Source organism: Phlebotomus argentipes, unplaced genomic scaffold (assembly GCF_947086385.1).
Source record: "Phlebotomus argentipes unplaced genomic scaffold, Phlebotomus argentipes genome assembly contig_15, whole genome shotgun sequence".
Taxonomy (NCBI): Eukaryota; Metazoa; Arthropoda; class Insecta; order Diptera; family Psychodidae; genus Phlebotomus; species Phlebotomus argentipes.
The window spans coordinates 3,986,597-4,011,783 of NW_026776181.1; the positions used below are offsets into that span (position 1 = coordinate 3,986,597).

At 38.5% G+C, this 25,187-nt stretch overlaps 1 protein-coding gene across 1 annotated transcript; it reads left to right on the forward strand.

Moving 5' to 3' along the window:
- Positions 1–731: 731 nt before the first annotated feature.
- On the forward strand, positions 732–24,959 carry LOC132261762 (fibronectin type-III domain-containing protein 3A). Its single transcript, XM_059760725.1, has 6 exons — positions 732–792; positions 6,282–6,484; positions 14,598–15,529; positions 17,553–17,853; positions 17,918–19,555; positions 20,853–24,959. The coding sequence occupies exons 1-6, from the start codon at positions 747–749 to the stop codon at positions 21,267–21,269; spliced, it is 3,537 nt and encodes a 1,178-aa protein (XP_059616708.1). The 5' UTR covers positions 732–746; the 3' UTR covers positions 21,270–24,959.
- The last annotated feature ends 228 nt before the right edge of the window (positions 24,960–25,187 follow it).

Here is a 25,187-nt window from a genome sequence, read left to right on the forward strand (position 1 = left end):
TTGGCTCAGGAGGCCGCTTGAGTGTTGGGTAGAAGTGGAGATAAAGTGTCTAACAATGGGGGTCTTTTGGTTTTTTTTTTCATGAAAAAGCGGTGATTTAGGATGGGTTCTCTTTTAAAGGTTTTTCACATAAATTAAGATAGTGCGCGCCATCGCGGAGAGGAGAGAAAATACCACACACGAGACATAAAAATGAAATTTAATTGAAGATTTCAACAATTGAGTCCACTTGAGAGGCACGGCGAAGGAGGGACGCGGAGGAGAGGCGCAGCGAAAAGAAGTTGAGAGAGAAATTAATTGGTGGAAGATATTGAGAGGTCGCGCGAGTGCATTTGTGTGTCAGTTGCGGCGGAGTTGAGTCTGTGGGGGATCCGGGGAGAGATCAACTGTAGATGACCACAAAAATGGTACGATTGGCAATGACGTCACCAGAGTCTTCACATCAGCAAAATAGTAGTGGCAGCAGTGGCAATAGTACGAGCAACAGCAATCACCAGAGTGGTGAAATAATTCAGCAACAGCAATCTGTTGCAATCCACCAGAATCCGCAGCAGCCGCCCCAGCAAGGGACAATCGCCCACCCCGCGCACCATATGCACCATGCTGGGGCCACCATGCCTCAGCAACAGCCACCGCCGCCGGTGGAGGGCAATGGGCATGGGCTGTTCATTGGGCAGTACACAGCCGCGGGGGACTTCTACCCCGAGCACGGCTACTTCATTCCTCACCATCACCACCATCACGAGATGTGTCCCGCGGCTCATGCTCCCCTCTGCACGCTCCACGATTTCGGTAAGACCCCAATATTCGGCCACCCCGTTACATGCCATCTTACTGACTTCACCTATGGCACATGTGGCTGTGACCCACATTCTGCCTGCTATGCAAAAGATGTGAGTGGAATGACACTTTGTCCATCCAATATTCACAATGCAATGGCGCCATATGAGTCACACGGTGAAGAATTCGACCAATACATCAAGTGTGATGGGCCATTCTTAACCACATCCTTCACTCTGCATCACACACACGATAAGGGAAATTTCCATTTAACGTGGGGCTCATGTGGGATTTGCTGAGAATGTGTCGCCTGTTGGCAACTGATGTAAATAACTTAGATGCTCTTCTCAAAGGATCGCACTGTGAAGAAAAAGACAATTGCACTTGGCCCATAAAGTATAGTGTGTGAAATATTTCACATAAAATATTTGCCTTCCAGAAATTGAACATTGTACGCGTTCAATTTATTTATAAGCTTTGAGAGTAATGATTGTAGTCAGATTTGGAGTGAATGTGCTGTATCAAGCTCTTCCTTCACACCACTAAATCAGGTATTCTACTCTAAAATAATGGGTGGTTTGAATTGAATTATCTTCGAAGCTGTAAGATTTTCCCAGTTCCTGTCAATTCAAATTATTTATCAGTGCATATTTGCTATATGTGTACAATGTTGTCCCTGAATAAGCTTTCACATGCACATGTTTTGGCGAATCCAATTGTTCATGCGCTGGTAAACTACAGTGGGCACTTCTATCACCTTAATTTCCATTTTATTGTCACGGTGAAGCTTCCTCATTTGAATATAATCACTTTGTAGTCCGTGTCAAAGGCCCAATATTTCGCAATGGAAACGACCAGAGGCACCCCGAAAAATCTACTTTAATTTGCCAGTATCACCGTGTTGTTTCGATGTTAGCCGATGTTGGTCAAGGATATGAAGAGTTTGGGGAGAGAACACGTGGACAATTAGTGAGTCACCAGCTCGAAATTCACTGAGATTGTGGCTTTTTGTTCTTTGTGACAAATTACAGGACGATTTGCACATGTTGTGTTTTGAGTGTGCAGCATTGAATGTGACAGCGAAATTTGATAAATTGCTTTTGAAGGTGACAGGAAGGAAGGTGCAGAATGTTAAGTGTTGAGATGATTTGGGCGTGTGCGTTTGAATTTTGTGCATGGATGGGAAGAATGGAGCACTGGTGAAACAATGCTTCGAGTGAAAGAGAGATAGAGAGAGAGAGAGAGAGGAATTGATATGCAAGCTAACTTAATATTAAAAGGGTTTTTGTTTAGCAGTTTTGTGTGTGTGTGTTTTTTTTTGTAATTCATCCTCCAACATGACATCGATGGTTTGAATATGATGGATAATATATGCACATATTGTAGAATTGTGTCCTCACACTGCCTACATATATAGATTACTCATTGACGTAGTGGTTGACTTTTGTAATGCGGATTCCCGGAAATTCGAGACTGACCTTGACCCCATTCAAAATGTGTCTGGAATTAAAATGCCATAGGAATTTAATTCGTCGTCATTGGTTACAAGTTCTCAAGTGTTGATGTCTTGTAGCCCATAAATATTGTGCTTATACATAGCAATTCTCTAGATATTTCACATACTGTATAGAAACCATGAAGATGTTCCATCATCTTGTGCGATGCTCCACTCCCTTTACACTTTTTTTTTCTCTCACTCACTCTCTCCATATCGTTTAATGTGATGCTTTTTTGTCTTTGATTTCCCTTCTCCTCTTGATCATGTTACATAATGATGCAGATGTATCGCTTGTGCGATGGCAGAGACGCAAGAGGAGAGAGGAGGAAGAAAATATGGAATCTTCTTCACTCAGGATACATCCAACAACCACCACAAGAGCAAGAGCCCCGAAATAAAAATGTGAGAAGTAATGATGAAAATGAGAAGAGGATATCATTCTTCGATCGCTCACAGTTGAATGTGTGGTGTCTCATATTTTCCTTCTCTTCGCCCAGTTTGCGCCTAGAAGACAGTTGGAGAAGAAAGGGGTTTGCATTGGGGATGGGATTTCCTCTCCGCAGTCTGGATTATATTATTTTGTAGTTCTCATCCCTCTCGTGATATCTGTTCGGCTTTTCCTTCGGGGTGTTATATCCATCGTTAGATAGATAAATAGTTTGTCTGTGACTTGACTAGACTAGAGATGGGGCAGAAAATGTCTTTAAAGCGTGGATGAAAAAAAAAGAAGATATAGCCGAGAGACGACACGAAGAAGGCAAGAGAGCCATCGCGCACACTTCAAAGGCGTGTTCTCCTCTCAAGGAGGGTTATTCAACTCTAACCCATCTCGATGGTGTGTCACTTGATTCGATATGGGGTGAAGAAATTCTCAACATTATTCTTCAAGCTTCCACTTCCCTCTGACTTCTTTTTTCGGGTGATTTATCTCAACATGGTGATACAAGACAAAATCCTCATCAGTAGGAAAATATTTACATTTTCAATACAATTTTCAACCCTTTCGAATTATTGCTCCGCAATTTTGTCTATTTTCTGGTATAGAAGCTTCGCTACGACTGTAAATCTTTTTTTTGTCCCAGATTTTCCCTGTCTAGGCATTATTAAGATTTATCAGCGTGCTTTTATGACTTAGAACTATATTAGTCTGTTGATCTACATATATGGTTTTTCAGCCTTTAAATGTAGCATTGTTTTTACACCCATACACTAATGCGGAGGCATAAATCAGGCAAAAATGGTACGGGTTCCAGAGATAATAGCTGTGATACGCGTTGAAATTGTGAGGCACCATCGATAAATCATTTAAGGATGGGGCAGAGGGTATTAGATCTGGCGGTAGTGTTGATGTGAAGCGCTGTTACATGTAATTTTTCTATTCAAAATAGTGTAATATCTTTATCTACCCACTCATTATTTAATTATAGTATTCCGTATCTTTTTAACTGATCATTCAGCTAACAAAATGATAGAACACTAATTCGCTGGTAAGGTAACTAAATTTGCACCCGTAAATATACAATTACTATCGCTTTCTTTATGATTGATAATATTCACTTTGAGAGAATACTATAATCCAAATTTTCTGTGGAATATGTCTAATAAGTTGTGTAGAATTAAACTGATTTTTTTCTATGGTTTATTCGTGGAATGTATAACATTTTATTTATGTATTTAGTTCATAAGCTCGGCTAAAGTGCTTTTCATTTGCGGTGCATGTTTAGATTAGATTGACCTCAACATGGTACATTAAATTTTAAGTAATGAGACAGTTTTTGCATTATGACAGATTGGAATTGCTGTTAAAAGAAGAAGCAAAAAAAATTGTCACTATACAGTGAATGAGTTTAACTCATCTTGGGCACTAATAATGTGAAAAGCATGCACAAATGATTCAATGCCAGAGTCACTAATTTCAGAAGCAATCAGCATGATAATATTTACCATGAATGTATACTTTTCACTATGAAGACAACAGACATTTTTTATGGCAAGTCTGTCCTCATTAAATCAATTTTGCCTCCGCCATTTCAGCTCCAATGCCCAGTGCAAAAAGTAAATGAAGCAAATTTAAAGACATTTTCCTCGTTCGCGTCTGAGAGAATTGGCAGAGATGCATTGAGCAAATGTGGTGCATGTGAAGGGTATATTTTTGAAACAGTGCTAAATTGCATTCGAATTTGATTCCTTGCAATGTGGGGAGAGAGAGTATATGTGGTAGGACTCATATTTATTAATTTTATTTTGAAGTTTGAAGACAGTGAACCTTCTCAAGAGTTGTTTGTGGATTTTTTCGGGTGTGTGCAGAGTAAAAGGCGTGAGGCGCAAAGAGTGCTTGTGTGTGAGTGTGGAGCGTGGTGTGTAAAAAATTGCTGTGATTTTTTAATTATACCTTCTCGGTGTGTACAGAAAAAATTTATATGGAGTTTGCGGTGTGGGGAAAGGCGCATGTGGAAGCGTGTTTGGTGTATAAGTGTAAAAATAAATTTTTCAAAATGAAATACACGCATTTTGAAAAGTTATATCTGCGCTATATATGATGTGTGATGTACATATGTATGCGAAGAGGGAAAAAAGTATGTATTTATGCTCTCTGAAAGTTGATTGTCCTCTATGCGTGTGGTAACCTTGATTTTGTGCTTTGCCACCGATCCGCTATGTACATAATAAAAGTACCTAATATAAATGTCTGAATGAGCAAATGAGGGAGACAGACGGCATATTGGAGCGAGAGATGGTGTTTATATAAAGCGAGAGTAAATAAATATAGAGAATTTATTTATTGCAATATATAAAGAGGCCCAACAAAGTTAATCGTCGTGTCACACTCACGGGATTGCAATGACATTCGCATTGTAGAAATATTTTTGCAATATACTCTCAAGTGGAGAGCTTTTTAGCCGCACTCACTTCTTCTCCTTTTTTTATTAATTGCGTGTAACTTTTTGCCTGAAAATGTCGACAAGGGTATACAGAAGTGAAGACAGACTACATGGAAACTTTCAATATGGTTTTGCATTGAAAATTTTTCCAACAACTTGTCCGTATTAATTGCAATGAACTCTGCATGGAGAGGAAATAAAAGAAATTGCAAATGGATAGTGAGTCGCGCAGACAGAATGGGCCATTCCCTATGTCTCAACTTGATTGAATGCATAAGCAAATAAACATTGTGGTAAAATGTACAGAGGCAAACGGTGAACCAATATCTCATTAATATCAATACTTGATGATTTGTGCAACAAAATACCAAATCACAGTTGCAGAACTCTTTTCTTTATTGTAATGTGGGAAAAATGCTTTTGCATAAATTCATACATTAACCATATTTTCCACTGCACTGACTTTTATGTGGTTATTTGCCGTATGAATTCGCATTTTTCCACTAACATTCAACATACACTGTCGTTTATGTTTGCTCACATATTAATTTTTGGACTATTTGTATTTGTATAGTATTAACCTCAATGTAAAGCCGCTGCGGGGGATTTTTTTAGGTGTTGTATGATTAATAGCAAATAAGAATTTTAAAATTCACCTTTTCTCCACTTAATAATTTATTGGTTCCAGTGGATTTTGGGTGTCTTGTCATGAAAAAGATGTCCAAAAGTGTGTGTTGGTGGGCAGGTTTTTTGGTGTCATTCCTGACATTTCTTTGTGATGTTGCTCAGCGAGATTAAAGATGCTCAGAGGAGTTTTAAAGAATGTTTAAAATACATATATATTATTTTCTGTTCGAGGGGAGAGAAACGTCTAATACATAATTTACAAGGGATTTGTTTACCGATGGACAGACAAAATGGAGTTCTTTAAGGTTGTTTTCTGACGATAGCCATAAGTGAATTAATTGAAATTTGCCTGTGAAATTATTCATGCCCTGTTGAATTTGTTTATTTTCTCAGAAGCGTCCATATGCCAAAGTTGAGAATATGTCCAATATTTCTTGCTATGCTTGGATGATATGGATAGGATACTAATTGGGTGTGCATTTTTGAATTTGCAGGTCCTGTGACAGTGCCAATGGTGTCCCAAAGTGGCTCACCGCCGATTCCAATGCCCGTCCAAGTGCCGCCCGGCCACCTGATGCAACAGATCGTCGATGAGAATGGCACTCTACGTCATGTGATATTGTCCACGGCCCACAATCAGCAGATCCATGGACAGGGAAGTGTGCAAGGTGTCCAGCACCATATTCATGGCCATTATGTAAGTCTCGTCCTACTTCTACTCCTTGCCTTCGAAAGTCTTATGCTATCATGTGTAAATGCGACACATTCACACCTCATATTAGAGACAGTGTATGTCAGGATGAAGATTTGCGCATTTTTCCCACAGCTTTGTAATGTCTGTAAACATTCCCAAGGGATGAACGTATTTTATTGTGTCTCGCAGAATGTAAATATTTTGTCTCGTCTAAATAATGTTCATGGTGAGATTCATTGGCGAATCATAATAGAATCTCACATGTCATCGCACATAAAATAGCATAATCTTTAAGATGATTTGGTGGATAAATTATCCGGATCGCAACGCAGATTCATTGAAATGTTCACACACACACACATGGTGTTTAATTTTAATCACCTCAAAGGCGAATTTCAGAGGTGTTTTTGGCGTTTAGATTTGATGTTTTCCGAGAAGATAGGATTACCTCAAAAGTTCTGGGAAATGGTGTTTACTCTCAAAATATCACCCACCGCCTCGTGAGTGGTAAAATTATCAAACATGTGTGGCAAAAAGAGTACGTGAAATTATTCCTTCTGTGTTTCTTCCGAAATGAGATACTCTTGCGACGCTTTGAATTTGAATGAAGTCAAGAAGCGATGCATTTTGCTGGAGAAAGAGATCAACATGTTGATTCTAGAGAGTCAAAATAGCAAATTCGCTGCTAAATTACTAAATTGCAGAATTATGCAAATAATATTTTATTTTGCAAAAATAAATACTCAAACACTCATATAACTGGGCGTGGAAGTTAATTAATTATTATAATTGTTATTATAGGAAGACGTAATATTGTTGGGTTTTTGGGGCAACATTAGATGCTCTCGAATGAGTATCTCTTCATTGTGATGGGAAAAGATGATGTGATTAATATTGCAAGCGGCAGCGGCAATATTTTGGCCCAATATTGCCTTTTATAGTTGGTGGTGTTAATAAGAATTTAATGATGATGATGATTTGCGACACATAATTGTGGGTCACACATCCATTGTTCCCATTCTTCACGCATCATCCAGTTGACTCTACAAGAGCATTTTGTTGGCCTGAGGAGATGCGGAAATATGACTTCCTCATGGGATAAAATATAATAATAAATAATAATTCTATTGCTCTCCATTCTTCTCCCTGTTCTATTTTTATATGCAGTATAATAAGAATGTTTTTTCTGCTGTTGTAATTTAATTTTCTCCCTTCTCGCTCTTTCTCGAGGCGCTGTTTTGCTTGGGAGTTTATTTTTGGGTAGTTGGACTTCTTTTCCTCTTGTAACATCTTACATGATATTATTTTAGCATGTTGTATGATGTTTAGGGGGAGAAGGAGGGAAAAGAGTGGCTATGAGTTCTAACTGAGAAGAACACACACACTCAGCATGTGTTAAAGAGATGTTGATAATATTTTTTTTCCTCCATATGTGTTCTTTTTATCAAGCGAGTACATAATTTTAATTCACACCATGATTTCCTTTCCAAGAAAAAGCAATCTGCATAGCGGTGATGAGGGAATTCTCACTCTATGTGTCTCTCTGCAAGAAAATGTTCTTTTCAGTATATTTTGCTCCTTTGATTTTTTTCTTATATATGTTTGAAAGCACGAAAGAAAAAAAGTAGAAGAAATTCACTCTGCGATGCCAAAGCTCTTGTATATTTGTTTAATTCTCCAGTTTTGATGCTATTTATAAGAGGAGAGACGCGCTTGAACAAATTTTTCAGCAATAATGAGGAATAGAGACGGCGATTTTTGGAGGTTTTGTGAAAATTACACGGTACACGAGTTTTCTTTCGTTTTTCTGAAGTCTTTAATCCAGAAATTGGGAAAGCAGATGAGAATCCCATTGAGTTCTCTTGAGTTCATTCTCTTTTGCCTTTTTCCACACATGATATATCTCATTATTTTTTGCCTCGAACACTTTGTTTCTCTGACTCGATTCATTGTCGATCAATCCAGTTTTCTCGGGGGGATTTTTTCGTTGAGTGATTCCAGAGAATGGTATTCTCAAGAGAGACAATCGAATTTTGTGGTATTTAGTGTGTCTTCTATCTGGTTCGACGAATGAGAGGAATCGACACAAGGCTACGGAGGAAATTTGTAAAGCTGGAAATGTACTTCAAGAACATTTACTTCTGGATAGAATTTATTTTGCGAACCCTGTTCTACAGTCAATAGATGTGTGAACATGACACTTTCTTGCCAATAATGATCTCAGGAGAGGAATTTTCTGGTGAATTAAAGGAAAGGTGCCAACATTTTGGGAGTTTCTTCGTCTCGTTTCTTCTTCTAAGCATGTAATCTAACGGCATTTGAAGTTCTTCTTGTCCAAAGAAACGAAGAAGTCAACAATTCCTCACGTTTAGTTTTTTATTGCAATTTCTTTTTTTACGATACTTTTCCTGGGTTATATTGAGTTTCTGTTACAATGTATTGTGCAAGAATCTGTCAACGTTGCGTTGTGAAAGAGTGTTGGAGAATAGAGTGAGAGGGGGAGAGAGAGAGTGGTGTGTAAAAATGCAATAGGTGACCAACATCAGTAATGAGACGGAGTTAAAGAAATATCGCTTCAATGTCCATAAATAATGGTGTCTGTTATTAAAAATAGAAGACGGAAAACTATGACGATTCACCATAAATTCATTGTGTCACTTTCTGTTGTTTTGCTATGGTTCTAAAATTATAAATTTCTGCATGTATTACACGTACTAAGCAATGGTTGGTTTGGAATTTCCAGTGAATACACCGCTCCACCTCATATATGTTGTTTTTAAATTCATTTGCCTCACCATGAGAACATGCAAAAGGTGAAGAAGTGGCGAGTAGAGGAGGAGAATAAGGCAAGAAGAAGAAAAAAAACGTGAAGCAGAAAGTACCACACAAGACTGAATGATTCATTCTTGGGGTATTTTCTTGTAAATACAGCATATAATAAGCTTAGTTTTCTAAACATATTCACATATTTAATGCACATCTTACATACAACTGTAATCTGTTTTTTTAAACACCTCCCTTGTGGTCTAAAAATACAATTTCACCGTATTTTCAATCATCATACCTTCTCCGGAAATAATATTTTCAATGCAGTGGAAGCACGAAGGAGTATTTTATGTGTAAACTAAGTATTCGTTCGAATATTCACGTGTAGAATCTGCTTTGAAATGTATTTTATGTGATATTTGCTATAGAGAAGAGAGAGGATATGAGTTTTTTCTGTGGATAAATGAACAGGGGAAAAGTGAGTGGAAAATTGCATTGGGTGTGGGTGGAGTTCATGATCATGTTTTGAACGACAACATTTGCATGGAGACTACAAACTCTTCATAAAAAGTACTTCAACTATAAATGAGATTAGACTGAATTAATAGAAATTTTTATCTTTTTTCTTAGCGTACGTCTAAACATTATGTTAATAGCATAATGTGCAAATCATCACATTGAGCAAATACATTTCCGATATGAGGATTAGAGTCAGTTTTTCTATCACACGACTTATTTGAATTTCAACTATGATATGTTCATAAATAATTTATGGGATTTGTTGTAGAATTCTTCCTCTATATAGCAAAAGAGAAGTAAAACAATCTATCACAGAATAATTGTCTGGTCGATCATCACGATCAATGGAAGATCACCTCGATTTATAAGAGTAATTCTTCTCACTGTGCTGTAGGTCTTTTTCGCGCGAAAAGGCATCAGGCAACGTAGATGGAATTTCCGGACTCTGTCTTTGGGCAGAAGAATCTGCCAAAAGGCAAAATATCGCCACGACCGTGAAACTGCATTGTGGAATTTCTGTGAATGCCTTTTCTGTTTACACGATGATTCATTTCGGTGCAAATTTCACAAAATCACCACTTCGAAGCACATATTAAATCTCTGCACGCTCGTGTTAAACTATACACCACAATAACTAGTAATATGTCTTCAGAAGACGGTTGTGGAAATGATTCTGAAGACAGAATTGAGTGTGGTATTAAATTGAATGCATCGATTTGATGGTATAAAAATTGTAAGGTTTATGCCGTGTAATTGTTCTGAAATGGGAAAATCTCTGAAACATTCGTTGAACACATAAATTTAGAAGGTATAGATATAATCAGTGTTGTACAAATGACCTCTCACTTGTGATAATCATCCCTGCGTTAGAAAGTAATGAATGTGCAATAAGTTTATCACACAATGGAGCATTTGTGGCACGGTGATTATTAGGAATTTGTACAAATTTGCCATTAAATTGCTGTCGCTCTCTACGGACCAGCAACTGGCGTGGAATTGGGAGATGAGTATTGATGTGTTATGAGCGAAATGTCATACTGTATTTAATTTCAGTGAATAGCAATCTTCCGCGACGTTCTGAACATTAATTGAATCTCACCTATATCGGGTATCAGTGTGTATTATGGTGAAATGTTTCACGTTTGTGTGGCATGCAATATTGTGCCGTATATGCGATTACATGGATGCTATATTTATTGTGCATATATAAAATAATGTATATAATTTCTAATATATGCACATCATACAATACGGAATTGTCGGTAAAGATACAGAGTGTGCTGAGAGGTGCACAACAAATAACGTGATATGGGAGAGCGAGAGAGAGAGAGAGAGAAGAATGAGGTGTAATATTAAACATTTACGGATGTGCAGCATTGACGGTGATGATGATAGTAATGATGGGGAAGATGAAGAGGCGCGCTGGGATGTATGAAAAAAGTCGGTAATACGGTATGTATTTACACACAAACGTCTTATATTATGACGTTCGATTTTGCTTCTGGTGAGAGACTTTTTTGTACTCGGAATTGCTTTTTTTTCATTCATTCAGCACTTGCTATCTCTCTTTTGCTCCTTCCATCCATATCAAATCAAACACACAAGAAGCAACATGACAGTTATTCGTTCCAATTTAAATTAATTTTATTATTTAAACACCAAAACAACACACAACACAAGAGAGGAGAAAGAGATCGCATGAGAGGGGGAGAAAAGAAGCAAAGAATGGTGGAGTGTGATTGTATTTTAAAACATTACCATTGGAATTCCACAAACATTTCCTTTTTCTGATATTCTATCTGTCACTTTGGTATTTGACTGCGATGCACTTCGGATTCTATGCGCCATGGCGGAGAGAAAAAGAGAAAGAGAGAGATAAGAGAGTGGTGGAAGGTCAGAGAAAGAGACAAAATTTCACATTATACCATCCAGTACTTGAGGAAATTTCATTAAATATCCAATTATTGGAGTTGTGTGCATTTATAAGCTCAAATTCAGGGGGTGGCAAAGCCAATGTTGCTTTGAAACATTATCTTCCACATGAGGGCATCATTTTCGCAAACAAGTGGATAATGTAATTCAATGGGCATCCTATGATGCTGGTGACAAAGCTGTATCTCTTCATTTAGAGGTTTTGCACGATATTTTTTACCATGCATTGTATTTCGATTTGAAGAGTTGATCAATAAATTTATCACATTGTAGAATGCAAATAGTATTGGAAAATCAATTTCCTCTCAGCGAGTGCAGATGGTGCAGATGATGTAGAATAGAGGCATACTTTCCACCCATTCTCAGTAGCATAATCAGTGTCAATTTTACATTCCATTCAAGCCATTCATACTTCATGAATATTTCCCACCAAGTATTGGCTATTTTGCATCTCTTGTTACAGTTAAGCATTGGCTGCTTTCTGGAGGAGAGAAATTGAGTGGAGAGACATGAAAAATTGAAGTTTATAGGATAATACGACGATATTGGATCAATAGACACTGCAACATGTGTCAATTGTCCTTTATTGTTGCGTTGCACATAATGTATGTTTTGTAAGATGCGATGAGATAAAGCAGGAAATGTTAGGAGTGTCTAGAGATTGTCTCTTTAGAGGTTTAATATATGTGGGGAGGAGAAGTGAGTATGTTGTAAAAATTAATTCAAAGCCATTAAACCATTACTCATCTGGTAGTTTGTGCCTATATAGTATTTAATTGGCAGTGAGAACAATTCTCAGTTTTGTATTCCACAAGTAGTCAATGGGCCGGGAAGCTCACGAGTGTGCAATTTGGATCAATCAATTAATCAGTATTTGAAATTGATAATTGATGTAATGTCTTCCTTTCTGTTTTGCTTTATTGCTGCAACTGGTGATTTGGAGGAAAGTTTCACATGTTTCTCCACCGCCTCTTTCAAAGTTCAGTAATCAGAGAATGAGTAGCAGTTTAATTATTTCAACTCTATTGTACAATTTTGTCACAGTGATTTGCCATACTTGAATGACGTTTATATTTCCTCTCTTCTAAAAGTGATAAAGTACCAGGTAAAAATTATATATGTAGGGAGAAATTTTCTGTCCGACAATTGCTATTTGTTTGTGTTGTTCGATGAGGAGAGCAGAAAAAAAACAATCTATTGCATTGGACATGAAATTCACTGTGCACTTTAAAAGGCTCTTTTTCACAATTTACCATTATTCAGACCATAAAATTAAGGTCACGAATTTTATTGATGGGAGGCGAAGTAACGCACAGTGTAAAATATTTCTTTTTTTTCGTACATTACATGTAGTTTTTATTAGTTTCCTCTTAATTACCGATCCGGCATTTTAAACTGTGAATTGAATTCCTATAGACCTTTGTTTTTGTGCTTTTATTTTCTCTCTATCTCTCTTTTACTCCTTTCAACTCCACCGACGCTCCTATTGTCTCTCAATGGACAGAGGGTGTCTATTTTTTTTACAATTTAAAGCACTGTGTCTACTGAGAAATCGTATTTAATTCGCTCTCTCGCTTTCGCTGTTTCTCTAGATTATAATTTTGAGAAGTGAATTGAACTGTCATAAAATAGCCATTCAACCGCCTACATATTCAATATCGCACAAGTGTCTTATGTTGAACCGTCTATCTTTTTTTCTGCTGTTGCTCATGTGGAGTTGGGAAAAAAAGAGCTGAACGGGACAGAAATGAAGTTAAAATTGATAAACTCCCGAACTCTATGCCATCATGGAAATGCTGAAGTGTGCGCTGAGGAGGGAAAAAAAGAGATGAGAGACATAAAAAATAACACGGGAAACGTGTCAGAAGATTAATATGGAGGTTTTTACATGTTTTCTTCTTTTTCTTCACTGGCCACGATGTGTAATTGAAGTGAAAATGATAATCACACACTTTCGTACATTTTCGTCTGCGTGGCAATTTTCATTATCATGTGCCGCTGTGTGTTCATGTGGAAGAAAGTTGCGCGGCTTATCAGTTGAATTTTTCAACCGCTTTAGTGCTGTTTTTATTGTTTTTTTCTGACAACAGGGCAGAAAGTTATTTTCGACTGTGTCCCGATTAATCAGTCGATTATTGACACCCGTTGGCACTGCATGTTTTTTTTCTTTTTGTGCGTGTGAATCCACTGGTTATGGAGGGCAGTGATAAAGTGTCTGAGGAGAAGAGAGTCGTCTCGCTGGAAGTTGGGACAATTAAGAAGGTGGTTGAGAAGATTTCTTGTGGTGGAAACTCTAGTGAGGAACATGTAGCGAAGGAGGGCTTCAAATATCAGTTGATCATAAAAATTTACATGGTTGGAAGAAGAGACGTGGAGGTTCTTTTCTCTTACATTCGCCATTATACAGCTTGATTTCCATAAATTTTCATATCTTTCACTCATATTTTGCCATCTAATACTCAATTTGACACCAATTACGTAATATTTTAAAAGGTGGAACCGACATTTCAGTGTAGAATGCGGAGAGAATGAACAAATTGGGAAGGTTGATGAATGGTTAAGAATTGAATGGGGTCCATGGGTGGTTCTTATTGTAGAGAGTTCACTTAAAGTTGTAACCAAAGCCGCTGGCTCATGTTCTTATTAGATAAGCTATTATGATTGATATTGTTTGGTGTGTTGCGATAAGAGAATTGTGCGGCATATGCAACAGGTTTTGCAATTAAAATTTCTTGAATTGTATACACAAAAACAAACACACACACACAGATCATAAGACTTTCGATATCATTTGACATTGTTTTGTTCGGAAATAAAAATTTGAGAGAAAGATAAGAAATTGGTGATTGCGTCAGTGGGAGTTTCTAATGAATGTTTTTGTGTTTTTCTGGCATTGCAGATCGCCGCCAATGGGACAACGCCATCGTTTTACGGGCCCCTGGCGGCGGGATATCCTGGTCCGGGACCAGGTGCACACTTCCATCCCATCCCAGGGGGTCACCTGCAGCCACAGCAGTTATCGCACTCGCCACACTCGCCGTCGCCGCCCAATAACAATTACCACAAGGACGAGCGAACTCAGCGGCAGCACACAAAGTTGCTGAGGAAGTTGGATCAGCAGCAGCAGAAGCAGCGTGAAATGAATTCGGCACTCTCAACTCCGGCTCACTCGCCGTCGCCGCGCAAGAGTGAACTCAATGGACTGCGAAGGACGACACCAGCGTCGCGAAATGGCGCCTCGTCTGTGGGCACGTCAGAGGATGGCGAAGAGTCGTCCAGCGTGCCGGACGAGGAGGATGACTACCAGCCACTGATTGACCAGCTGTCTGCTGTGCAATCACCTCAGGTGTCTGAGGTGATGTCCAAGTCAGCTCTGCTTCAGTGGGCCGCGCCGCCGAACAGTGAGCAAGTCACCCTGAATCCCCGTGATCTCCAGTACGAGGTGCTGCTGAGCGATCGTGGCAAAGATGGCAAGTACAAGAGCATCTTCAAGGGGTCATCGCTGTCGTGTCGCATTCAGGATCTCAGGCCGGGTCAGGAGTACTCTGTGTGTCTGCAAGTGCACTATCAGGAGCTCCAGGGATCAGCGTCGGAGCCGACAGTCTTCACCACACCACCTTGTCCGCCGGACACTCCTTTTGCGCCCAAGCTCATCACGCGAACAAAGAATAGCCTCCAGGTGAGGTGGAACGCCACTGCGGACAATGGCTCGCATATTCTGCACTACATTCTGGAGTACGACGAGGGCAAAGGCAAGGAGTTTGTGGAAGTGTGCAAGACAAAGGGCAGGCAGTACTCGCTCACAAAGCTGCAGCCATCCACATGGTATAGGTGAGTGACCTTTATCCCTTCCTCTGATGACATCCCATGAGACAGAGGATATCGCCACTGGGAATGCTGTGTGCGGTGATAACGAAAGGGTATCGCTGCAGAATGTGGAAGTTATCATCTGGTGTATTGAGTTTGTGGAGCTGCAGGGGTCGTAAAGATAAAATTATCATAATTATTTTTGAATATAAGGCTTATGGCTTTTGGGCTATTTTTGGATGTTTGTGAAATGTGCTTGAAATGTGGAAGGAGAGACTTGATGAGTTCACAAACAAACATTAGTAATTTATCAATTGTCAATGACTTATCATTAACACAGCAATGAATGTGGCATTAGATAATGGCATTTTCCAACCACCTGTTGAATTAAATGGATTCTGATTTCTTTTTATCGGAAGTGTTATATAGAGTTTGGCGTTAGGACAATGACTTTACTGTACAATTAACTTGTCTTTCGTGAAAATTAATGTTGTCACGCAATGTTTAGACACAATAGTTTTCCTCAATGCTGGTTTAATATGGTGACACACTATATATATATATACCCTGAAGAGTCTAATAGTTGATTTCACGCGGTATTAGTGCAAAATTCTTCAGATACTGTATTTGAAGAATCTGTTGGGAATTTGAGCAATTACTAAAGTGGGAGTCTCGAAATTGCTGCATCCTCCTCAAGAGCAAGAGAGATTTTGCTCTCGTTTTTTTTGTTGCACTTCACATAGACTTTTCTTCTTGTAATTTTCTTATTCCCATATGAAATTTAATAACAGCTAAACCACTGATACAGTGTGCAATGGGGAAGTTGAAAAGATAGGGAGTCTACTAGATTAACTCTCTCTCTCACCAAAGTTTTGCACAGCAAAGAACATTTTTCGGTGAATATCTGCGTAATAATAGATGAGGAGCGCAACTAAGAGTTTCTCTCCCCAATCAATTTCACTTTATGAAGTGAGAGGAGGTTTGAAAGAGGATGAGATAAGTGTATGAAATGGAGGGAGAGACTATCAAACACCTTATTTCACTAGCCAAGGAAGAGATAATTGAAGTATATTGAATAATTTGCGATCGCTCATGCAAGAGTTTAAAACTCAGTCCATGAAGAGACGAAGATGAACAGACTAAGTGAGATTATAAACAGTTTGATGAGAAAAACGAGAGCTAATCAATGTATATTCAGAGAGAGAGAGAGAGAGAGAGAGACGAATGGGACAGGAGAGATAGTAATTTTCGTGAAAATGAGGTGGAAAATGTGAGACAATTTACCCATTGAAATGCTCTCATTGTCTCTCAAGTGATTTTCTAATGAGAAAAGTATATCTTTTGATATGAGGATTCCCTCAATGATTTCTCCTTTAACTGTATAATAATTGTAAATTTTAGAGCTGTTCTGTTTTTTGTCTACTAGAAAAGGGGGATTTCTCTCCCTCTGCATAAACATATTGTATTTTCATATCCAACTTCTCGCTCCAGCACCTTCTTCTGTAGCACTAAATACCTTTTGGCAAAGGTGTGCAATTTCAAGAGGGAGAGAGAGAGAGTGAACTGAGAGGTTTTCTCAGCGTAATCGAAAAGTTTGTCTGTGACACGGTTGAGGGATTATCGAAGGGGATTTTTCCCTCAGTGTAAAAGTATAGGGAAGTCTGGAGTGTTAATTTTCCCACATACAAACTATTTTAATTATTAGTGTTGAAAGGAGGAGAAGAGGAAAAGTGAGATGTATGAATAACTTATAATGTTATGAGAAATTAAGCATTGGGTGAAAAGGGTGTAAAGAAAAGGGCTTTTTGGCAAAATTTTCATTACAAGAATCAAAGGGTTGAAAAGCGAGAAAAGTCGTCGTAGTTTTCTCCTTGAGAGTAATTTGCAAGTTTCCTTCGGGGGATCAGAGAAATGCAGATGCTGTGAAAAGGAGGGATTATGAATTTTATGCAAATACCATTGACTTTGTGGTTTTTCCGGGTGGTAAATTGAGTTTTTCCCCCTCTTTTCTCCTTATTTCTAACTTCGATGTCCTTGTCTGTTGCAGTTTCCGTTTGGCAGCTGTGAATGATTGTGGAAAGTCACCCTATTCAGACATCATCACCTTCTGCACAGCTGCTAATCCACCCCCACAGCCCGCGGCGCCCACTCTGGCTTCTGCTACGTCCACGTCGCTGCGTCTGGAGTGGATTAGGCGATCGCAGGAGGAGGAGTATGTGCTGCAGATGGCGGACAAGGAGTCAGGGCATGGGTATCTGCCCATGTACACGGGTCGGGATACTGTCTATGAGTGTATCAATCTTCGGCGTGCCACGGTGTTTCACTTTCGCCTGAAGGCGGAGAATGAGGTGAGTGTGTGTGTGAATTGGGATGAAACATATTTGGAATGTGACTGTATGTTGTGCCTTCCAGGTGGGTTCATCGCCGTGGAGTGATGAGGTGATCTACAGAACACTCCCGGAGCGCCCTGGTCGTCCTGGGAAGCCGCAGGTGAAGGGGAAAATCCATGCGACGAATTTCAAAGCGAAATGGGAACCGCCATCAGATCGGGGTGGATCGGAGATCAAGATGTACTACCTGGAGATCAATGCTGGAGCTGGATTCGAGCGTGTGTACATGGGATGTGACACAGAGGCGATCTGCGACCGCCTCAGTCCGGGCACGACGTATCAGATACGGGTGTGGTGTGAGGGTGCGGCGGGTGCCAGTGCCCCGTCTGAGCCCTGCACTGTGACCACGGAGGCTGTGGCTCCGGTGGCGCCTCCGCCGCCCTTCTGCAGCACGCCGCCCGGTCCCTATGCCACGGTGCTGCGCTGGGAGCGTCCAGACTACAATGGCGGGGCGCCGGTGACGGAGTACGAGGTGGAGATGGAGGGCGGAGTGCCCAGGCAGAGGGTTCACGTGTACAGGGGAAAGGACACGCAGTGCGTGGCGAAGGATTTGGTGCCGGGTGAGGTGTATGTGGCACAGGTGCGTGCCATAAACCGCATCGGAGCTGGTCCGTGGTCGGAGGACGGGAGCTTTGCCGCGGGAGCAGCTCGGCCGGGTGTTCCGGGGCGGCCTGAGGTGGCCGTGAGATCGGCAACGCATCTCACGGTGTCGTGGGAGGAGCCCGCAACGAATGGTGCTTTCATCTCTGAGTATCGCCTCGAGAGTGCCGTGAACAATCAGGAGGATTGCTACAATATCGCGTACCAGGGTGTGCAGACGATGGCCGAGGTGAGGAATCTTATGCCATTCACCACCTACTTCTTCCGGGTGTGTGCCACAAATGCGGCTGGCATCAGTGACTTCTCGACGCTGGTGAGTGCAAAGACGCCCGCCGCCGCGCCCAATGCGCCCGTCATCGACTCATGTGACATCACATCGACGGAGGTGACGGTGTACTGGCGCGCCCCCGATTGCCATGGCAGCCCCATTCGGCACTACAGCATTGAGTGTGCCGATCACACGGTGGCGACGGAGGACGCCGTGACGGAGTACTGCATTGGTGACCTGCAACCCGAGACACTGTACAAAATCAAAATTCAGGCTGTGAATGATGTTGGCGCGGGTCCACTGTCGAGTGCCCTTCGTGTCACGACACTGCCGCTGCCACCGAAACCACCGCGACTCGAGTGCACGGCGGCCGGCCACAATTTCGTGAAGCTCAAGTGGGGCGACGGCAAGAATATCGACTTCACGCGCTATCACGTGGAGATGATGAACAATCGCAGCCGAGAGTTTGTCACTGTGTACACAGGCACCAGCTTCACGTGTCGCGTGCCAAAGCTGCAGGAGCAGGCCACCTATGTGTTCCGGATATGTGCCGAAACGGATCATGCGGGCATTGGTGATTACTCCGACGAGGTGGCATTTGAGACGACCGCCGCGCTGCCGAGCAGTATCAAATCGCCAAGAATCTACGAGCCGGCGGCTGTCACAGCGCCACAGGACAGCAGCAATTGTGATCATATACACGTGGAGTGGCAGCACAGCAAGAATACATTTCCTGATCCAGTTGAGTACATTCTCCAGTGCACACGGAGCAAAGAGCAAGACTACAAACAGGTGAGCAAACAGTCAGGATGACAGAGGGAATATCCCAAGACAAGAATACGCTCATGGGAATAAAAAGTGGACTATCAAATTTAATCGCAACGCACTGAAAACTATACAAAGAGTACAAATTCCTATTGTTTTGATACGTTTTTTTTTTCAACACGCCTACATAAATACATAAAGTCACAGTGTGACGGATTTCAATTGAATTTTCTGAGCATGTAAAGAAAGTTTTCACATAAAATATATGTAAATTCACGGTAATTCATTGTGACATGCGTATCTTGACTGGTTTTCCACACTGAGGTGGGCTTTCTTACTGTGTGAGAAATTGCAATTAAATCAAAATGTGATTTATTGTGTTTTCCACGTAATGAACATTTTACCAATTCTTCTCATATCTTTGCGCGCAGGGCAGAACAATTTAGATTAGAGACTTGTGAGACGAGAAAAGCATTCGATACGATAGCGCTGATGTGCTAATGATCGTAACGGAGTGTATTTCCTGGAATTTCTCTATAACATTTTATTTAGAAGATTTCATTAGTCGTCTCTTTCTCATATTCTCATTTGAATTTAATTATAGAGCTTATTTGGGTAGATTTGCAGTGATAATACTGTTTATCGATGAAATGATGTTATCTTGTGGTCTTTTTGGGTACGTGAGAAAATGATGCACTTATTGTGAGAGTGAAATGTATGTGTGGGAAATTCATCTGAAATGTACTGCCTGAGGGTCAATCGTGCAAAAATAATTCAAAATATTTAAAGTACTCCTCAATTTCTTCTCCTGAAGCACAAAGTTTAACTTCAACCACATGAAAACCGTTTTATTTAATTAGCAAATAATTCTGTTTATTGTTTTAAGAGGAATCAATGTGTGTGTGTGTGTTTGTTTGTGTAGCAGAAAGAAGAAGATTGACATAAAAGAAAGATAAATTGTGAGAAATTTATTGCGTAAAGGAGACAAATTGCTTCAGAGATTTTTTTTTTGTTAATATTTCCAATTAGAAATCCAATAATGTGATATTTGTATTATTGCAAGCTTTGTGACAAATTGTCAATAACATTTTCTGTTCAAGAAAGTCCATTCAATTATCGCAATTGGGACAGTTTAAGCAGGAGAAATGAGGGGTCTAATGATTTGGTATGGTCTATAAATAGTCTCAAATCTATGAGATAAGCTTCTGTACTTGGACATTTTCCTCAGATTGAAGCTCAAATTAATGTAAAACAAGGAAGATAAATTGTAACACAATATCAATCGATGATTGTTAATCAATTATTGTCTCTTTCTCACTTGCAGATCTACCGTGGTCCAGAGACACGATTTACAGTGGAGAATCTGGAGTGTGGTGTGGAGTATTGCCTGAGGGTGTGTCCTGTGCGCCTAATGGCGACAGGTGAATGTCTTCCGGGGAGTTTCTCGCCTGTGCTGCGTCACCTTGTGCCACTGAAGTCAAAAAGTGTGATTGATTCAAATGCAATTAGTGGCGGTCATGGATTGTCCAGCGCCACGGGAGCTTCAAGTGTCCCAAGTCAGGCATTTGACGACAATCTCTCCAATGTTGGTGCTGTTCAGAGGATTCTCGGCCGAGTCACGACAATCTATTCATCCCGGAGGAACTTCACGGATCAACAGAAGGCCATCATAATAGCAATTTTTCTCATGATCGGAAGTGTTATTTTAGCCTATGTCGTTAAACTTTTTAATTTCAGCTAAAATGCCTTTTTTTCTCCATGCATTCTGAACAAAGAGATGAGAAGAGAGAAAAATTCTCAGAGAGCTAAAAGAGGGACAGGCTGAGAACAATGATACAGTAAAATGGAAATAGGACGTAAAACACACACACACACACATATTCATAGTAATTGCTAAAGAATCTTTGTGATTGTCTCATTTTGTGCATTCTCTAAATGCTCTTCCGACTTATTTTTGTTGTTTAGTGAAGACTTTTCTCTAATTCATTCTTGTAAAATTAAGGATAAAATATCGTTTGTTGAATAGGGACAGTTTTTGTTTCGGAATTGTCCACTAAAACATTTTCTCTAATTTTTCCTGCTTTTCTTATTGACAAGCTATTCTTATACATCTCACACTGCAATGATGTCTACTTATGAGAAAATTTATGCCAATTCTTGTTGCAATTCCTGTGGGCTTTAAATATGTAAAAGAAGAAGAAGAAGATGGAAGGAAAAAAATAGGATATCATGCGCAAATGACTTTCTAAAAGTAAATGTAATATTTCCCAACATTATCTCTCTCTATAATGGTGAAAAATTGTAAAAAAAAAGAAGTCTTATGTGAAAAACAAAGAAAAAGTTAGTACGTTTAAAATTACACATACTAAATGAAGAAAAAATCTGTAATAATCATGAATAGTTAATGTAGATAATGGGTGGCATGAGAGGAAGTTAAGTTTTCTTTTTTAAGTGCAAGGGAGAAATTGCGAATTGGGAAAAAGTCTGGTCTATGCTGTTCTTATACTTGATGGCGTAAAAGAAGAAGGAGAGAAAAATGTGAAGTCGAATGAGATGGAGAAACAATGTTAGTGATTAAGTGAATTGATGAATAAGTTAGATGGAACATATTGAATCTCTCTTATTCAATTAAAAAAAAAAGAAAAGATACTATGATCAAAATGGTAATAGAGAATGCGTAATGATAGCAGAAACAAAAAAAAAACAAAATGTTTAAGGGGTTTTGGAGGAGGTTTATATATAAATGAAGGAAAATAGTTATAGTATGGTTGCGATTTGTTTGTTTATTATTATTTTTTTTACTTTTTAAGAAGGTGCTATTAACTAAAGTCTAGTTCCATTCAATCTTATTGAGAGAAGGTGTAGAAATTGAAGATGAAGAAGAGAAAAATTAAGAAAGAAAACATGAGGATAAGTGAACGAGAACACAAAATAATTATAGTGACAGAGCAGAAAATGATATGTAATATTTATACAAAACAAAAAAAAAAACATGATGAAAATTTATCTAGTTGGAAGAGATGAGAACAGACGGTCAAATGATTTCTTTTTCCACAGTTTTTGTGTTTCTTCAAATGCAACATTGAGCGTGAGTGCGGAAAATGCAATGAACTTTTCTTACCACAAGGAAGTGACAAGTGCACTAGATAAAATTTTTGTCGGGGCTTATGTTAAAACAACATTATATATTATATATACAGGTAGTTTTATTAATTGAAAACATGATGAAAAAATCGCGAGAAAACATGATAACAGAGAAAGAGAGGAAAAAAAACATTTTTATACGAAAGATGATGAATTATAATATAGGAGAAGAGGAGGAAAATTGATTGTACCTACAAGAAGAAAAAGGAACTTAGGAGAAAACACAGATGGACGGTTATTGTAATTATTTCGCTATATGGTGGAAACGAAGATCCGTTGTCTCAAGATGAAATGATGACTGTAGCATGATAGGTTTTATGTTGGCTTTTTTTTGCTACACTTCTAATCTTTATTCATCCATAAGCCGGAATCACACATTACACAGTCGAAAGGCAATGGCAGATTAAATCGCGTGGCATTTTTATCACTCTTCTGTGCAAATAATATTGCAAATTTTTGCAAATTAGCTATTTAGCTTAATGGACTACTTAAGACGTTACTCGGGATTTTTCCTACTGTTTCGATATGGTCTCCTTTTTTTAATAGGCAAGTCATAAAGCGAGATCTTTTATTACGACAGAACGATTCAGTCGTTGCTTTGCGGCGGTCCCGTTTTTCTCACTTTGACTCAATTTTTTATATATAAACACACTTTTCAATGAATTGATAGAACATTTTCAACTGGTTATTCCATCCGTACAATGGCCTATGTGTGTAGAGAGAGAGAGAGAGAGAGAGAGAGAGAGAGAGTTGTTTAACAAAAAGGGGAAAAAAAAAACGATACGAGAACATTAAAAACAATGAACAAAGGTAGTGAAAAAAGCGTCTTAGAAAAGTTACGAGTTTGAAGAGAAAAGATGAAGAGAAGAAATGCTATAAATATTTTTTGAGTAATATTTACATGGAGATGAAGATCATTTTATTTCTACATTATCTCTTGTGCAATATATAAATAATTTTTTTTATAAATGCAATTTTTCTTTTAGAAGGAACGATGTAATTTATTGCGTGTGGATGAAGATGGGTGAAAAGGGGGATTTTTGTAATGGGCAGAAGAGGGAAAAGTGGAGAAAAAGAGTCCTAAGAAAACCGAAGATTCAGTATTTTATTTAGTTTCAGAGAAAGAAGCTCTTTTTTTTTAAAGCATAAATCTTTTATACAACAGCTACAAAACGATACATTCCATTTTATAGAAGAAGAGGAAAAAGGAATCAAAGAAACATGAGTTGATGATTATTATCTTTTTTTCCCTAATTATATACAGAAAATGATGCAGTGACGAACGTGTCTAATATTACTCAAAAGTGTTCCATGACATAAGATTTGAAAATTGAGGAAAGAATTTGACAAAATCCTAAGTAACTTTTGCATCTAAAGGATTAGAGGATGAAGGCAAAAAAACATGACGATGAAATTGCATTTTAGATGAAGCAGCGAAGCTACTTTTTAAACGGAAAAGATGATGAAAAGGACAACAAAACAAAGACGACGAAAACTGCTCACAAATTTTATTCTTTCCATGATGTTTTATATTCAGCTGGCTAAATATTAATATCACAAGTGTTTAAATAAACAATAGAAGATGAAGTTGATGGAGATTAAATTGTAAACTATTCCAGAATATACCAAACAAAATTGAACAGTATTGATGATGGAAATAAAATAATTATGATGCTAAAATAATAAAATGTGCATGCTATTAAGACAAAATGTGAGAAAAACTCATTGCTATTAAATGTGAAAATAATGTGTAAAGTTCACGAGAAAGAATTTCAGTGGATCTTTTATAAAAACCTCTCATTGTGTGACGATAATCAAAATTTTATTCTCCAACCCCATGAAAAGAATATTAATAATAATTAAGTGAAGCTCCTCTTAATGGATGGAACGATAAAGAATTTAAACAAGATTATACACTCACACATCAACTATCCTAAATATTTAAAATATATAAGTGAAAAAGGTGGAAAAAAAATTTATTGACATATTAATGGCAAAAAAATAGTGAAAATGAATGAAAATAACCACATTTATTCGCATTTTAATCCGAATGTTTGGACGCTGGAATTGAAATGACAAGAAATATGACAATTTTAGAGGCGAAAAGTGTCAAACACAAGAGTGAAGAGAACAAAGCATGAAGAAATTAAGGAGAAGTAAATAAAAATCGAGTCAAGATTGTAAAATGTTGCTGAAAAGAAAAGAAGGATGGAAGAGGAAAATTTTGAGAGATGAGAACGGAAAAGGAAAAAAGAATGTAGATTTTATGACTATTGATGAGAAGAAAGATGATGAAAAAAAGAGGAAACACAACTATAAAACAATTTATTGTGTACGATTATTAATTATTAATGGATAATAATTAACAATATATGATGGAGATGAGAAAAGCATAAAGTAAAAAATCTATATATGTTATGTAAGACATTACAATATTGATTATAATTATTATATATATAATTATGATGAAAACTATTAATAAAAGAATATATATATATATATATTTTATGTAAAA